Raw genomic sequence first — 18,304 nt, 5'->3', positions numbered from 1 at the left:
TCTTCTGGAAAATAAAACATCAAACCAGTAGGAAATAATGTGTTATTTTTATAAAACTGAACAAAAATTGTATCTCTGAAAAATAGGTTCTAAATAAAAAAAACTGTTCTTTGAAAATTGTTATCTTTCTGCATTTAAATAAGTTTTTGTAGAGTTAGAGGGCTAACAAAATGAAACAGTTCAGAAAATCTCTCTGGGACGTGTTCTTTCAAAATATGTTCTTTTGCTGTACTATGAAAATCAAATTGCTGAAAGGTGATTTTAAGGAGAAATAGCCTTTCAGCAAGGGAAAAAAACCCGTATGTCAGTGATTTTGTATATACTATTAATCTATGTGAAGTTAATAACTGCAAGTGACGAATTAAATATCTTGGCACTTAAGTAACTTTTATTGCCTGTATCAACATTACCTCTGTTTTATTGATAAGCAATCTGTTAAAGTAGTTAGTTTCTTTGTAATTACTACTGGATGTCAACTGGTGAATATCAACCTATCAACTTTTAATCAGAAATAGTTCAGTAACTGATTGATGCAGTTATTAGTATATGGTTGAAAGTTTAGGTGCATTAATCTCTATGCAACTAGGTTGCTCAGATACTAGAAATAAGGAGCTGTAGTATTGCAGTGCTCCAGCCGAACTGAGCTGCCTGCCAAGAAATGGGAATGTGTGTATCTGTATTATATATGCGTGTAAATATCCACTGTTTTGAGTAAACGTCATTTTTTTTCTTTGGAGTATGTTTGCACCATTTCGCTTTGGTTGTACCATTGTCCTGGAGTTTAGCCAAACTTGAGAAATTACAATGTAGTTTCTTGATAGACCGGGTTTAATAGCAAAGCCAGGTTTAGGAGCTCCCTGCTGCAGTTTACTCTTAACCTCAGTTACATTGCCTGTTTGCAGAAACAGGCTGTAAGCCAGACCACTGAATGGACCCAAGCTGAAAAAACACAATGCCAATCCCGAACCATTCTGTGATTCTGTGAATATGGGGGAGGCTCTCGGTGCTTTCTCTCATTGTAGAATCACAGAATGGTTTGGGTTGGAAGGGACCTTGAAGATCATCTATTTCCAACCGCCCTGCCATGGGCAGGGACACCTCCCACTAGACCAGGTTGCTCAAAGCCCCATCCAGCCTGGCCTTGAACACTTCCAGGGATGGGGCATCCACAACTTCTCTGGGCAACCTGTTCCAGTGCCTCACCACCCTCACAGTAAAGAATTTCTCATCGTCATGGCTGGAGGACCTGACTCAAGTGGCATGTACAAATGCATACAGCATGGGGAACAAAGGACAGGAGTTAGAAATCTGTATGTGGTTGCAGAGCTGTGACCTCATTAGAAGCGCAAAGGTGGGATGGGATAGCTCAGATGCCTGGCGAGCAGAAGTAGTCTGATAAAGGCACTTTAGAAAGGATGGTCAGGGAAGAGGGATTGAGTTTAAATGTTTGAATCTTTGCTGTAGAATGGGTCAGGGTCAGAGGGGAGACCAGTAAGTGTGACATCGTGGTATGTATCTCCTACAGGTTGACAATGTCAGAATTAGATAAGGAGGTTCTTATGGGGGACTTTTAACCACTTTGATAATCTGCTCTGGTGGGGCACATGCAATCAAGGAAATTTCTGGAGTGTGTTGAGGAAAGTTTCTCAGCATGGGGTGAGCTGTATCTCAGCAAGGAGGCAGGTTGGAGATGCACCTTGCTGGACTGGTTATGAATAAGGAAGAACGAGCTGAAAGTGTGAAGGTGGATGGCAGCCTTGGCATGAGGGGTCCTGGTAGACAAGCTGAATGTGCGTCCGTGGGTGGGCTCCTCTGGTGGCAAAACCTAACCACGTAGTAGGCCACATCAGCAAGAGTGTAGGCAGCAGAATGAGGGCTCTCTTTTAGCACTTCAGGACTCTCTACAGTTCTGGGCTCTGAGTGCAAGACATTCACTTACTGAAGTGAGTCTGGTGGAAGGCCACCAAGAGGATGAGAGCGCTGCAGCATATGTTGTAGGAGAACTGGTTTGTTCGGTTTTAAGAAGAAAAGGCTAATAAAGGGGGAAACTTTCAGCACAGATAGAGAAAATGGAGCCAGGCATCTCTTGTCGATACACAGAGATAGAACAAGAAGCAATGCACATGAGTTACAAGAAGAGAAATTGTGGTAGTGGGGGTGGTCAGGCTCTGGAACAGGTTGTCTGCAGCGTTACGCAGTCTGTGTCTTAGGACATAGTCATAAATGAACTGGATAAAGGCTCTGAGCGGTTGGTCTGATTTTGAGGTTAGATACAACTTAGAAGCTGGTATGACTTAGGGAGGGAAGGTATGAATCACACAGTCTTCCAACCTAAATTACTCCTTGAAAGTAAGCAAAGGTAAAAATTCCAAGTAATTCAAACACTTGTTACCCGAAAAAAGAGGAACAGGTTAGTCTCCTGAAAGATTAAAAAGGTTTAATTTTTGTGAGGCTAGAATGAACTGTTTGGACTAGTGAGAGTGGCATAGACTGGTAAGACTTCCAGGTTGTTCATCTCGTTAAAGATCACACAGATCATTACTCTTTCTTCTACTTGTGCCACATGTTCTAAAAACTTATTTATGAAACTTGAGTATGACACAATTCAGTTACTGCGCTGGTGTTACTGTACAGCAAACCATTTTGTTTCAGAGAGTACTGTAATTCCATGCTACAATTGAAAAGGAATTTTTTTATGATATGATTTGGAAAATATTTTTTCACTTTGTGAGTACTTTTGAGCATTGGGACAAAACTAGGCTTATTTTAAAATGCAGCTGAGAGTTGAGTTTCTTAGTAAGAAATTTCATTTTGTTTTTAAGCAGTTTTTTTTCCACGGGGTACAGTTGTATGAACTGTCGTGCAAGAGAAGACCCTGCAGAATTTAAAAAAGGCCTAGTTGCTGCAGTTCCTTTTTTGCAGTGGAGATGATTGGAAGTGCCCATTTATTTAATTCTGGAATCCTTACTTTTGGTTGTAAAATGTGTAGCATTGGTCTCTTTTGAGAGGATTGTGTTCTGAAATGGATGCTGAAATGAGCATTGTGTATTTGATCAATGGCAATTTTCACTTCTGCTTTGATCTACAGTATAGTAAATTATCTGTTTAAAGGGTGGCTCCTTGAATGAAAATGAAAGAATGAAGAAAGTGAATATTAATTAGAAACTGCAAATTACAAGAGTTTCTTGATGTGAAACTAACCATGTGACCTTTACAAGGGAAAAAATACAGCCTTCTAATTTACATTTGATTGTAGGAACAGGATCTGTCGTAATTTTTCAGTCACAGAACATTACCTGTTTCACTTTTTTCCTTTTTCAGTGTACAAATAAATAAAAGCTAGGAGTGTTTTCCCTGTTCTCCATCATCTCAGAGCAAGGTGCAAAGCATGTCCATGTAGTATACATTTCCTTAATGGTTTAGTGGTATAATGTACTTCCCATTTTTAGGATAAAGCAGTCTAATGCACATTTTAAGACCGCTAAGAACATTCTTTCTAATTATAAAATTCTAGCAGAATGGTCCTTATGGTAACTTGTAGAACTGAGTGAGATTCTAAAAAGTACTCTGTTTTCTTTTTTTTCCCCAAAGAAGATTCTTCACCCAAATTAAAGACAAAGCTGTCACCCTAACGTTGTTACTTAAAAGAGGGAAAGGCTATCTTTTTAAAGTGGGAGATAGCAAATCTACTTTCACATTAATTCCATGTCTGCATATTGCAGTGGGACAGATATTTTTCTTCTGAATGTTTATGGCTTTCAACATACTCTGGAATCTTTTTTCTTTTTCTTGGCCTCAGAATCACAGACGTTCAGTGGTAATTTGTAAGATGGACTGTAGTGTAGTGGGGGAGGGAAGAGGCCATTATAATCTGTTTTTGTTGGTATTGCTGTTAATGCCTCTTCTAAAATTTGAAGTCACGTAACCACTAAGTACCTTCCCAGTGTAAACCAGTCTTTCTTTAACACTCCTTACTTTGAGACATACTGTGTATTCTTTCAGTTGCTTTGGCAAGTAGTCAAGCATATTTTGGATCTGCAGGGGAAAAAAATCCAGATTACCAAGAATGCCACAGTGTTTAGGTGTACCATTGACACTGACACTGTGTCCTGCTCAAGTGAACATTCAGCGAACATTCAAGTGAACATTCAGAGGCATATAAAGAAAGCTTTTCAGAAAGGTTGCTGTTCCAGTCTAGCTCCAGAACTGAAGAAAGCAGAGCCATGCACTTGAGGTGTTTCTAGGATACATTAGCCTGAGTGTAAATATCATACATATGCTACTGCTCTGCTCTTATCTGAGCTACCTTGAGTGCTGGGTGGATGTACTGGTTCTGGTACACCCTGCTCAGGACTGGGTGGTAGACTAATGTATTTATATTCTGTTACTGCTGTTCTGAACGAACATGTTTTGCTTTTAAAGTTCACCCTAACTACTTATGTCTTAAAGGATCCTGACAGCAAGGAGCTTGATGATTTATTTATAAAATACCTAGAATGGCAGGATGTTCTTGTAGCTGGAGCTCATGAGTCTGGAGGTCTGTTTTCTCCTGTAGAACATTCACTAAAAATCGAAAGAAGTCTTTTAATTGGGGTCAGCTAGGTTTCTGCTTTATTTTCTTTCTCGGTTTTTTTTTCTTTCTAAATATTTTTCTGCAGTATTTACGTAGGTTATCATAGTGATAGATTGGTTTACGCTTTCACGTTGTTCTGCACTGAATAATTGTAACAATTGACTTTCACAGTTTATCATACCTAGGTCTTATCTACAATACTTGTAAAATGACACAAACTATTGTTTTCCTGTTCCAGTCAGAATTTGAGAAATTTTTTCATTGTGTAGAAAGAATGTTTTAATTTGTGTCCCAGAATGCATTTTTAAGACTTTGGATATGCAGGTTGGATATGAGCTAGCAAAATTTAGCCTGCAGAGAGTATGAAAGACTAGTGAAAAAATATGTATGACAAATACAGGTAGACAAGTTCTTATGTGATGTCTTGCTCACATTAGAAGCTGAATTACTATTGGAATTCTAAGGAAAACTGTAGTTAGCATTTCATCCCAACAACACATTTCCCATTTTGCTTTTTATTATAATCAGTTATAAGATGGTTATTCACAAATCAGACTTCAGTTACAGTATGCAGTACTTGCAGTGTTTTTTTTGGAATAACTGTCTTTTAGTGATAGGCTCAGCCCTTCTTACTGAGCAGCCAAATTCCTTTTTCAAAGGAAGATGTATCAAGTTTTTTTACACAGGTACAGATCAACTAAGGAGCACTTGGCACATGGAAGTCTGAGAGCAGGTTGCTGTCATCAAGACGATTCAGCCAGCCAGCATGTTACTCATGAAAGTCCCAATAACTGGATTTATGAGTTAAATAAATTATCCTGTCGGGCCATGTAAGGACTGCAGGCCGTCGGTTGAACATCTAATACTACTAATAAATACATTTAGCTTGGTTTGGGTAATGAAAATAAATTTTTAAAAAATCCTTTTGTAATTAGGTACTTCAAGGTCTAGATTATCTACACAGCAAGTGCAAGATCATTCATACAGATATAAAACCAGAAAACATTTTGATGTGTGTGGATGATGCCTACGTTCGTAGAATGGCTGCTGAAGCTACCGAATGGCAGAAAGCTGGTGCTCCTCCTCCCTCTGGCTCAGCAGGTATGATAGTATATTTAAATGATACGTAGTAAAGTTCTATAAGTATATTAATACTAATAATATTTTATGTAATAAAAATCAGCATTTTAAATAATTGTGTGTGAAAAATGCATGTCTAGTTAGTTCTTACTCGTGCTCTGGAATCTATCAGGGAAATACTTTCTTCTCAGTTTTGCAGGTTCAAATTTTCAGGGTCCCCACATAGGGAAAAAGATTTTTTGGTATAAACTTACTCTCCTCCGACCCCACAAGCTTTAATGGCTGGGTTTTAGCCACACTGGAGTCTTGCATCTCTAATATTGACAGTAGTTAAATAATGTTACCTAAATTATGTGTTTAATTCCATTACAAGTTAATCAGTGTCCTTGTGAAATCATCTGTCTTCTCATCAGTTATATAACTTATTCTCAGAATGGCCATAGTTTTTCACCCTTGAAAATGGAATTTATTGTACCTAACTGAATTCGTGATAAGCCCTTCTCCCTAACACTCTATGTAAAATGTTTTATGTTAGACTTGCCAAGAGTTCAGATAGGAACTGTATATTATGTTTAGCTAGGAGAAACCAAGGTAAAGAAGTTCACAACAATCAGTAAAGAAAAACAAAGGCGAAGTATGGCTATTTTAGTGATCTTTAGTACCATGGTTGCCATTTATTTGGCAGTCCAGCACATAAACTACAGTCAGTGGAGAAATAATAACATTTAAAAACCTTTGTAATATTGTCAGAAAATGTATTAAAGAGATTAAAATCTCTGAGGTATAATAAAATACCGGCTATATCAGGAGCAAATACTGTGGTCAAAATCCATAAATATTTTACATTGTTATATATGTTAAGATGCAAAATCTCATAAATCATGAATATATTGTATTGAATTTTACATAATGTGTAATCACATAGCTAAAGGCTGCATGTTATTTGTGTGGGAAGTAACTTGATTTTGTTCATGCAGACTTTATGTTGCTTCCTGACATTAAATATTATTTTAAGGAATACACTTTGTTCTTAGCAAATTGTAATTAAATCTGTGGCTTTCCACACAGGAGCTGAAGATGCGTTTTCTTTACAGCATTTCAAGAATAGGTTCTGCATAATTCCCCGTTTTAGTGCAGTGATGGTACTCAAGTTTAAGAACCTTAAATCAACCTTTTTGAAAACCTTGCCCTCTTAGGGGCATACAAGCATGCTTTTTCCTGAACTTAGCAGCAGGAGCTGAACCTATAAAAGAACTCTGACGTCTCAACTGTCTCCGTTTTTTATTTTGCGTTTGTTAATTGCCATACGCCTGTGTGTCTGAAGAAGTTTGTGAGAAGTTCTCCTCCCCCGTTCAGTTCCTCTTTCTCACTTCCACTTTGCGTCTGTCTCCCATATTTGGTTATTTTTTTTGGTTTTGATTATTTGGGGGATGTTGTGTGGCTTGTATTGCTGTTCTGTGCATTTTCACAGTTAGTGTTGTAATCTCATCAGACCTAGTCATTGACGGTATCCTTCTGAGAGATGCTTAGGAAGAGATCCATGCTGGAGATGCTTTTTCTGCGGTGGTGTGCTTTTTGCCATAGGAACTTATTCATGCCTCCAATCCTAGCAATCAGACTGTCTTATTTCAGAATGATGGAAATAGGAATATTTGACTTTTCCGTTGAGTGCAACACGTAATCTTTTTGATATTCCCTGAACTATTTAAAATCTGTCTGTACCTGCTCACCCAGCTGACTACATACATTCCATCTGTGATGACTCTGCAGTCATTTAATGTTTTCTGTCCAGTCTTTACTGATTCAGACTTTCCTTTCTGACTTTTGTTAACTCTCCACCAACCACAACAGAGTGAACAGAAATTGATGCTAGCTCCTTCCAATTCCAGATGCTCTAGTGGAGACATCAAATGATTTCAGGCAGCAGGTACTTGTACAGAGTAAAAAATCTGACTCAAAAAATATATAAAAAAAATCACTGCTTATACTTACTTAAGAATATTGTTGCATAGTTTATACTACTTTTTGCTTTTATAGACTTGTTTTTGTAAAAATATACCTTTAAAATATTTTTTTTCTTTTTAGTGAGTACAGCTCCACAACAAAAGCCTGTAAGTATTGTTACATAATTCAAATTAACTATCTTATTTTCTGTGTTTCTGTATATATTAATAGCTATTGGACAGTTGGTAGTCTCTACCCTTTTTATAGCTTCCTTTGAATAAAGCTTTTATCTTTCAGAGAACACTTTACTCTTAATGTCTTTGGCCTTACCAGTTTTAAGCACAGTATTTCTCTGATGAAAACTCTCATAGACTTATAATTCTACAGCTATGTCAAAGAAAGTTAAGCATTGCCATTTTCATCTCTTGAGGAATAATCCATTTCATTCAAATCCTGGCAAAAATGGGTGCGTGCACTAAATATCATGCATTGCAGATTGCTTAAGGACTTCAAGGCCTTAATCATCAAAGCCTTAAAGGAGAGTTTTTTTATGAGGTCTGAAAAATCTTTTTGCCACGTATATATAGCAGATAACCACTGATAATACAGCTGTTTAGAAATATCTAAGGTCAAACCCACTTTCTACGTCTGTGTTTACAGAACATACATTATTTCATTGGGCATACAACATGGACGAAAATTAATAGGATTGTCAAATTAACTGTCTGGTTTTGACTGTCCCATAGCTTCTTTTGAAGATAACAGGATTTACAGATAAACCTTTCAGAAAATACTGTTTCCCTTTGTTCTTTGTACTTTATTTTCGAATTATATGAGGATTTCTTACTCTGATATCTAAACAATGAATGAAATACGTAGATCTAATTTATCAAATAGTAAAAATAGAAGTCAGAATTGAGTTAAAATATAAGAAACTGTTTCAATTCTAGATCGGATGTGTTAATTTTTCTTTTCCTTGTTACAGTACCTGAGTTTTTCAATCCTTATGTTATATAAAACGTGAAACTTTTCATAACGGCCATCTGTTGTTTGTGATTTGTATGGTTTGGGCCAGAAGTGAATAAAAAAAATGCTTTTCTTTACTAGGGAAATAGCTGAATAACACAGGATTTATTTAAAATTCTTTACCATTTTCAATCTCTGGCTTTTCTGTATCATTTTTGTCGGCATACTTTTGCTGGTCGTTACCTGTATTGTACAGAGAGAGAAATCGTGTATAAAATTTATGTGTAAATAACTAGATACAGCAGAGTTATCTTTCAGATGCAGTATCATCTGTTGATCTAGACTGGTGTTTACGATTATTGTGCTAGTGGAGTTGATAGGATCATAGGAATCTTACTGTGGCATCTTAGATGTATTTTGCTCTTGGATCTAATAAACAACCATGTAAAAAGATGTATAACTATGTAAGATTTTGATAGCTTTTTTGTCTTCATATAACCCTACATTGTTCTTGATTTGAAGTAAAATGGGAAAAGCAACCTATTTATTATATTAATTTCCATCTGGTATTTTCAAATAAAAAGTAATCATACTGCAAGTGAATTTGGTATGAGATGCCTTGAGAATAATTGCTTAGGGTTTTTGTTTTGCTTTCTTTTGTTTGTACTAATACTTTAGGTTGGAAAAATATCCAAAAACAAAAAGAAAAAACTGAAGAAAAAACAGAAGAGACAAGCTGAGCTGTTAGAAAAACGCCTGCAGGAAATAGAAGAACTAGAGCGAGAAGCTGAAAGGAAAAAAATAGAAGAAAATGTAACCTCAGCTGTACCATCAAATGAACAAGAAGATGAGTACCACCCAGAGGTGAAACTAAAAACAGCTGATATAGAAGAGGTAGTAGATGAGGAACCTGGAAATGATGATGGTTAGTATTCCTGTTTTTATTGACCCTGAATTTGCTGTTTTAGTGGGGAAAGTAATTGCAGCATTGCATCCGATGCAATGAACAAAATCTCCAAACTTTCCTAGATGATTAAGTTTCATTTTCTCCAGTAGGTAAAATCATAACTACAAAGTCTAAAAAGGAAAGGGAAAGAAAAGTCAAACCTACTGTAGAAGTGAATAAAAACGTCAATGCAGTCTAGCTATCAAATCCCGCAAAAAGCGTGCATAGAAAATTCAACAGAACAGTCAGTTGTCATACCACATTGAGTGGCGTAACACCAAGTATCTTGGTGAGATAGCGGAAAAGTAAGATGAATTTGTATTCTGTAACATTAATGTAGTTATAGTTATCCTTACTTTCCCCTTTTCTTCTCATAATGTTTGTTGTAATGATCTATTCAGGTAATAATTGCAGCTTCTTCACTAAAATTTTTAAGATCTCTTGTTTAAAATTCTTGTTTAGTCCCAGTGGTTTGGAGCATAATTGTTATGGTCCAGCTCTGTTCTGGCTTCCCTGGTTTTCTTGTCAGCTCTCTCCAGTTCTGATAAAAGTGTAACTACTGTCAGTGCCTGTCTTTTGATTTGGTTTAGTTTTGTTCTGCTTTTACCATGAATTTTCCTACTTCTATGATGACTCCCGGTTTGACACACATGGAGTTACAGATATGTAAAGCTTGCTTTTCAGACCTCATCTATCTTCCCTTCATAATGTTCTTCTCTTCTGAATTGTTCCCTCCTGAACCACTTCCCATTGTTTGGTGGTTTTTTTTTTTTTTTCCCCCAGCAGCCTTACCTTGTTTTTTCTTTCGCCTTTAATTTAGATTTTTAAGGTCTGCATATTTCAGTGATATCCAGTGTTTGCTTGTGTGATATGTCAGAAGTTCAAGTAGTTACTGAAGAGTTAAAAATTAAGAATGCCTAATTTCAAATGGTATATTGATGTATGATCTAATGTGTCGCTCGTTGAATTTTTTCAGGTGAAGCAGAAGATCAGGACGAAAAAGAAGACACAGAGAAAGAAAACACTGAAAAAGATGACGACGTTGAGCAGGAACTTGTCAATGCTGACCCTACAGACCCTAAGTGGATAGAATCCCCCAAAACAAACGGCCATATTGTGAACGGCCCATTCCTACTGGAACAACAGATTGAAGATGAAGATGAGGATGAGGAAGAATGTCCAAATCCAGAGGAGTATAATCTTGATGAGCCAAATGCAAAAAGTGATTACTCGTATAGCAGCTCCTATGAACAGTTTAACGGTGAATTGCCAAATGGACGTCATAAAATTCCTGAGTCAGAGTTCTCTGAATTTTCAGCTTCAGTGTTCTCTGGGGCTCTAGAGTCTGTAGCTTGTGGTTCTGCTGTTTCTGAAGGATCAACTGTAACTGAAAGAGAGGAGAGCAGCCCATCTCACGACAGGAGCAGAACAGTTTCAGCTTCAAGCACTGGGGATTTGCCAAAAAGTAAGTATTCCTCTTAGTGGCATATACCATACTTGAAGTCTCTTGGAGCTGTAGGTGATGTCTTATGAAGAATGAGCAGTGGGGTTAAACCCTATGTGTATGTTCTATCTGTGTTCAATGACACGTGTACGCAGATTTTACATTTTATTTGTTTTGGGTGTTTTGGTGAAAATTTGGTACCAAGCCTTTATGGATAGGCTGTCACATACTTCTTTAAGTAACACAAAAGGACCTTTCGATAACAGACAGGAACTCTATCGCACCATTTCCCTGACTGATTGAACACTAGGTCTAGCACTTCTCAATGACCTTTACTTTTCTGTACCTACAGGTTGGGTGTTCTAAATGTTTTTAGTTTCTGGGTTGGTGCAAAACCTACTAATGTCCTGGCCTGCTTTGTGCTTGAGTCTAAAGAGTGCCCACTGAAAGATGTGCCTGCGTGCCCGCCTCTGCAGTCGGAGAAGTCTGTGCAGACTGCTTCCAAATACTGTCTTTCCTAGGCACTCCCCAGACTTGGAGAGGGACGTGGGATGCCGGGTCAGATTAACCATAGGTAGGGTCAGGTTACAGCTGCAGCCTACTGCTGGGAACTCCTTTTTCATCGCTGGCTGATTTTGCCTTCTTGGTTTCATCTACACTGAACGTTTTGCTCATTGAATTGTACGTTGTGTGAATGCACAATCTCAGTTATGATTATTTTAAATTTAGTTATTAATCTTAGAAGACTTTTTGCAAAAAGGCAGAGAAGATATCTAGAAATGAAGAGGAGGCTTTTAAGTTAGTTTGGTCCCAAAGCATTCTGATGAGTTTTTGCCTCCTAGGAACAGGTTTCAAGGAAAAGCAAATGTATTAGTTTTGAATGGCTTTTAGAAATAGCAGGGGGTGGGGGAAAAGCACTTTTGATTTGAGTTGATGGAAGACTTTTGCCTAGTAACATGGGTGTGTATTACATTTAAAAAAAGGGACAAGTAAGTGGAATGGAAAGGCAGTGGCAAGGTTAAGAAAAAATTGTAATAGTCTCATTAAAGGCAATATCTTAGTTAAGCTTATTTTAAATCAACTGGATTATTTTTCTTGCATTCCAACCTGGGAGTGAGTTAGATGCAGCTTGGAACACAATACAAAAGCATTCTAGTTAAATTCAAACAAATCTACCATATTAAATTTTAAGAGAAAAGCAGGACTGTGATTTATTTTCTTAAAATAATTTCTGCTGTAAAACTTGTTTTTAAGGGTATTAGATAAGTTATTGTAAATGGAAATATTTGCATTGACGGGTCAGTCTAATAGGAAAGAGAAAGGGAAGTTTATAGTTACAAGTAAGCATTATTCCTATAGTTAAAGGGCAGAAGGCAATCATGAGATCATGTAACCTGACTTCCTTTTATAAAAAGCCAGTAATACACCCTCTGTTAAGCCCAGTAACCTTAATGTTTGGCTTAAAACATATTTTCCAAAACAGGTACCTGCTCTTGATTTGGACAAATGAAATGATAAAAAAAATCTAGTGTGGTTGAAGCGTGTTCCACTGGTCAGTACTCCGAGTGGTTTCAGAAGAACTGTAGCAAGTTTGGATTTCTGTGGCTGCAGCTTCTAGCTATTACTTCTTATTATATCTTTTCTCAGTCATATTAAAAAAATTCTGTAATATGCTGTATTTTCATTCATTAATGGTTCTTTTCTGTTTCAAACAGTTCCTCTCTTAACCTTTTATTAAAACTCAACAAGACGAAGTCTTTGTCTCTGTGAGGCATGTTGCCAACCAGCAATGCCAAGCCATTATGGCTTTTCTGTATTCAGCATGGTTTTGGACATTTAAATTCTGGCCACCAGAACTGCTCAGATGCAAAACTTTTGCCTGTAAATCCTGTTTATAGAAGACATGGAAGGTGAAATTTTGGTGTCATTGCAAAGAGCTGGATTTTTGCCATTGAATTAAATGGCTCCAGGGTATTACGCATAGGTTTTATTTATAGTGCCAGTGGCTAAATGATAAATACATGGGAAGAATGAATATTAAAGAAAATACTGAGAGACTAAATCTGTAAGTGGATAGAAGAAAATGAGGTAGCTTAGGAGATCACCAAGCCTGCATCAACGTTGTCCCAGATGAAGTCACTAAATTTAAATAGAGATGTATTGAAAAATACAGTCAAGTGTATTTCTTGCTTTAAGACTTTAGAAGAGCAATTCACACAGTTTATTACAGAGTCTGACAGGAAAGGTAATCTGCAGATAGGCAAGAAATGTGAAGTAAAATACAACCGAGTAGAACTTTATTTCTGGAAAACGTCAAGATCCAGACTAATACGTCTTCCATTCTATCTCCCTACACTCTACTCCCTTAAACAATGTGCAGGAGGTTGCTAGATGCCTGGTAGCTGCTTCGTTTGTGCTGCTGGCATTATATAGGCATAAAGCCTCTACTGCTTTATTACTCCTCATCAGGAGCAACCTACAGACCTTTTATGCAGAGAAAGATGAAAGATAGTAGATTCAGCCATAGCTCACTTCTTCCTCAGAAAGAGGAAAAGCTGAACATTATTAATGGCATCAATAATAATGTTGGGTTAAACAGTAATAAAACAGGTTAGTGTATTTAGAAAGAAGAAGGATACAAGAGTTTAAGTCTATTTGATATTTTTAAGTGGTGCTGCTTTTTCACTATAACTGTAGTGCCCTTTTCTTATATAGAAGTAAACTTTAATTGTTCCTCTTTGTCTAGGCATTGCTGTACATTACTAAGTAATACAGTCTCATCATACTTTTTCAGGACACTTGCTTCATTCAGTAGACAGACCCATTCGTGTTCAGTGGATGAGCAGCTATTAAGTTTTTTATTATTAATCTTTTTCAAATTTTCACTGTGTGACCAAATGCCCTTAAGATAGATCTATTAATTTCCTAATGACTCCTCTCATTCCAGTGTTTGAATGTTTACTAAACATACTGTCATGTGAGAAGAGGCGATATTTCTCAGTTTTGCAGAACTAGGACACAGAAAACTGAAAATCAGAAATGCTCACTTATTTTGTGCTCAGGTTGAGCTCTTTTGGATGCTTTTTTTGAGAGTACTTGCTAAAAAGTACATTCCTTTTGACTTCACTTTCAGTTGTGAATGATGCAAGTTTTTCAAATTCAGAATCCAAGGTCTTATATTCATCTCTCGGAAAATATGGGACATAAACTTCATGAGTTCCTGAGAAAACACAAAAGTGTAGGCCCTTGCCTATTACTTTGTCAGTTCTCTCTGTTAGAAGAAGATTGAAGAAAGCTGTTTTCTAATGTCATATTCAGATGTCTTACTGATGGCACTTTTTTTCCTCCTTCATTCCACTTTCTTTACTGCAGTCCTTCGCCTTCAACAAGACGTGTGGGAAGGATTTATTTAGCACTACCTTTTTTTTTGCCAGCGCTACTGAATAGAGAAAGGTCCTGTTATTTCTTGAATAATGTGTGTGATTGTGTTTTTAAAAAAAATACTGTACTACGCAGCATACTCATAAGGGAAGACATTAATATTAAGCTTACTAGTAACTGTTTCTAAGTGCTGGACTGCAGCCGCCTTCTCTCGGTGTATTTTATTTTTATGCCCTATATTGATGCTTTTTTTAACTTGAGTCTTGGACTTCGTTCCAGCTATTTTAGAGGACTGTTTTGTTGAGGTCATTGCCCATTCTATCTTCTGCCATTTAGTCCTGTCTTTCTTTCCTTCTCTTCCCTGATGGATCCTGCCACTTTCTTTTCTTGTTGGCCAGTATTTCAATGCCCTGATGGCCCATTCAGGCTTGCTGTCCCAGCAGTTGAAGATCCTCATCTAATTTCAGTCACTCCTAACTCACCTTTAGACATCCTGTATTTTTTCTCCTTGTTCCATGTCTGGTGTATTTTCCTCTTCCAGTTCTTGTTCCAGTTTAACAGATCATTATATCCCCATTGGAGTCCTAGGTGCACTTTGGATCTAATACCTCTTTCTTACCTTACCACCAGTTTCCAATTTATTCTTCTTAGCTTTGTGACAAGGAAACTGAGATGAATCCTCTGCTGCTGTGCGATTTGTGGTACCTGGTTCTATCTTCCACATTCAAGTGAATCTGCTTTCTTTCCAGTGCAGTTTAGGAGCTTGCAAGGTAGTATGTCAAAACACAGAGAAGCAGCAGTCCTCCACTGTCATATGTTAGTCATCAGTGTCCCAAGAGCCTCTAAAGATTGAAGAATCAATTAAAGTTCTGTGTTTTTAGTCTGGATCATACTCAATGCAAATAGGACCTTCCGAGAACTTTGATTCAACGCTGAGTTGTCTGTGAAATGGGCAACGGTCCCCTAGGCTCTCAAATTAGTCAGGTTTTGGTGAGTCTTTTTCCCCTTAGGAGGGACAGATTTATTTAAAAAAAAAAAAAAAATCCAGCCAAATTTTATTTACCTTAGCTAAGAATGGAAGTGCAGAATTTATTTTCTCAACCAGACTGTTCCAAGAATGTATCTTTCATGTGGAGTTTGAATTTTAACATTTTCTGTGTGAATCTATTTTTGGAAACATGTGCACTGGTTTTGCTTAGAAGCTTCTCTGGATGTTCTAATGATAATAATCATTTGTCAGTCAAAGCATGCAAAAAATTTGCACTTGAAATGTAAGGTAAGAGGTCCTATTTATATTGCTTAAATTTATCGTAACAAATGATTTTGATGTCTTCAACGTATAACAAAACTGGATAAAGTGTCAAGGGAAAGGTGCTTAGAGGTAATGAATAGTATGTTCAAAATACTGACAATTCTGCCTTTTGCTTGTGTTAGCAAAAACTCGTGCTGCTGACTTACTGGTGAATCCACTGGACCCACGAAATGCGGATAAAATTAGAGTTAAAATTGCTGACCTGGGGAATGCCTGTTGGGTGGTAAGTATAGCTACATCATTTTAGCTATTTAGCCTTCATTATTTAGAACAGGCTTTTTTATTGTTAATTTTTTCCATTAATGTGGTTCTTTGTATTTTAGCATAAACACTTCACAGAAGACATCCAGACGAGACAATATAGATCCATAGAGGTTTTAATAGGAGCAGGTTACAGTACACCTGCTGATATCTGGAGTACAGCATGTATGGTAAGAACAATACAATGTGTATTTTACAAGCATAAACCTCCTAAAACCAGTTGTTTATTTGGTGAGGAAACCCGATGAAGATGGTTCTGACATTTTTGACATAAATTATGTTGATTTTGATGTTTATTTTTATTTTGATGTTTTGATTTTTTTTATGTTTTATTTTTATTTGACGTTTATTTTGATTTTTATTTTGATTTCTCAAGCATTCTTAATCAAAAGGAAGTATTTTGGAGAACATTTCTGATTTTCATTTGATGCATTTTAAACTTGCAGTCAAAAATATGTAAGTTGGAGGGAAATACGTGTATATTTTAAATGTCAAAGTCTAACTGAAATAGTACAACTGCATGTTTTCTTCCCATATTAGAATCTGTGCAACTGTTTGCTGTGTTTCCATTCCTTTTTCTTGCATAAAGTAGCAGAACGGTGAAATACTTCAAATTCTGGCCAAGTACAGTGAAAACATTTGTCAGATTAGGCTTGCAAATCACAGCTTTAGATTCTAAACTTTGACGAGAAGGAATTTAGTTTATTAGCAAAATACATGGTAATGTTCTGTAGAATTAGTTTCATCACAGTAAAACTGAAATTATAGATTTTAAAAAATCTTTAAAGAACAGAAAGAGTAAAAATGTAATCATTCAACTTTCTGAAACAATCTGTTTGTAATACCTCTTTGAGGACAAATAAGCTACATGCATCTTCTGATTAAAGATAGTTTTGGGAATACATTTAGAAATAACTGTCTGTTTTAAAAGTGAAAACTTATTCAGATCTTTATATTTTACAAATACATGTCTGAAAAGAGTAAGTGTGTGAGGAGGAGGAGAAGGCTCAAATACTAGACACAGTTTGCAGGCGTGGGCGATGAGAAGAATTGCAAAGCTCAGAGGGAGAGGAGGAGGATTGAAAGGAACATAAAATCCTACAGATATTGTAAGCTCAGAAAGCCATTTGTTGGAAATAACTAACCCATAAGTAAAATTGCAAGTATATTTTATTTAGAGTTTAATACCAGCTTTTGCTTGAGTACACAGAAAATAACATCCATTTCCAAATTTACTCTTCCATTTGGGGGCAAAATGTAGAATTTTTCTATTACATTGCAAACAAAGCATAGAAAATATTCCAGCTTTGATCGTTAATTCTTTGAATGATTCTTCTCTTATCTAACTACAAAATTACTATAGGGACTTTTCATTCTTTTTACCTGATATTCTGTAAGCCTCGGTTGAACTTGATACCTTTTTATGGTATTGAATACCCTATATTCATCTTCCTTTAAGATTGTACTTACCCCCTGCTAATTTTCTGTATAGTTTTGTAGCTAAAGCCACATGAAAAAGGCTGAAGACTATGCAGGATTGCGTTTAAAGAAAGTTACAGCAATATCACACTTAGGGAATATAATATTCTTAGAATACTTAGGGTCGTCCAGCCCCTTATGCTTTAATTCTTTTCCATGTTATGTAAGTGCCACAGCTTTCTTCATGCTAGTGCTTTCTCAAACTCGAGAAGAAAAAAAAGCATAAAGAATCTCTGCCACTAGGAGTATCTTAATTCAAATTCACAATGTTTCCGTACTTTAATGAGAAAATTATACTTCTGCTTTTTTGTTATGTAAGCTTTAAAGACAGTAAAGGATTTGAGGCAGAAACACTGGAATTCTGTTTTCTGCCACAGATTTTTGGGTTTTTAGCTTTTAAAAAATGCTGTAGAAATTTTATAATCTTACAGCACTGACATATGATTGTTGAATTTGGTTGTTGTCATTGTATAGTCATGTAAAAAAAGTAGAGATCCATCTCTCAAGCTCTTGTGGTTTGGGCCAGACTGGCCACTGGGGCGAATGACAGATGCTCTCCCTCACCTCTCTCTCTAAGGAGAGGAGGGAGAGAGATAGAGAGAGGTAAGGTTAACGAACCTGCACCTCAGACCAGGACACAAGCTCACCCCAAAAACTCATAGTTTCAAAACCCCTTAGGATCTGCTTTCATTCCTGGATGGTTAAGAAAATGGGTCAGAGCGCTGTGAGTCCTGGTCCTGTATCAGGTGAAAAACAGCTCTGAGGTAGGGATTGAATTGAAGACCTTAATGCTCTTTCTGACGAGGATTTGTATCAGAGGTTAACAGCCAGGGTAGCATTCCTGATGTGGAACTGCAAACTCCCAACTGATTTATTTAGGCTGCCTTTGGAAATTATGATTTGATTCTATCCCATCCT

At 36.7% G+C, this 18,304-nt stretch overlaps 1 protein-coding gene across 14 annotated transcripts in view; it reads left to right on the top strand.

Annotated features, from left to right (window-relative positions):
• The window catches only part of SRPK2 (SRSF protein kinase 2), a 154,600-nt gene that overhangs the window by 118,586 nt on the left and 17,710 nt on the right, over positions 1 to 18,304 (top strand). For all 14 annotated transcript variants that reach the window (XM_074575970.1, XM_074576774.1, XM_074576587.1 and 11 more), the window contains 6 exons: positions 5,509 to 5,674; positions 7,739 to 7,764; positions 9,242 to 9,488; positions 10,486 to 10,974; positions 15,769 to 15,869; positions 15,970 to 16,077. In XM_074575970.1, the coding sequence (XP_074432071.1) occupies positions 5,509 to 5,674; positions 7,739 to 7,764; positions 9,242 to 9,488; positions 10,486 to 10,974; positions 15,769 to 15,869; positions 15,970 to 16,077 (1,137 nt within the window). The remainder of the gene's footprint in view (positions 1 to 5,508; positions 5,675 to 7,738; positions 7,765 to 9,241; positions 9,489 to 10,485; positions 10,975 to 15,768; positions 15,870 to 15,969; positions 16,078 to 18,304) is intronic.

This window comes from Larus michahellis, chromosome 1, assembly GCF_964199755.1.
Source record: "Larus michahellis chromosome 1, bLarMic1.1, whole genome shotgun sequence".
In the NCBI taxonomy this organism is placed as follows: Eukaryota; Metazoa; Chordata; class Aves; order Charadriiformes; family Laridae; genus Larus; species Larus michahellis.
Note: the sequence above shows the minus strand (reverse complement) of the source record. Positions and strands in the feature narration are given on the sequence as shown.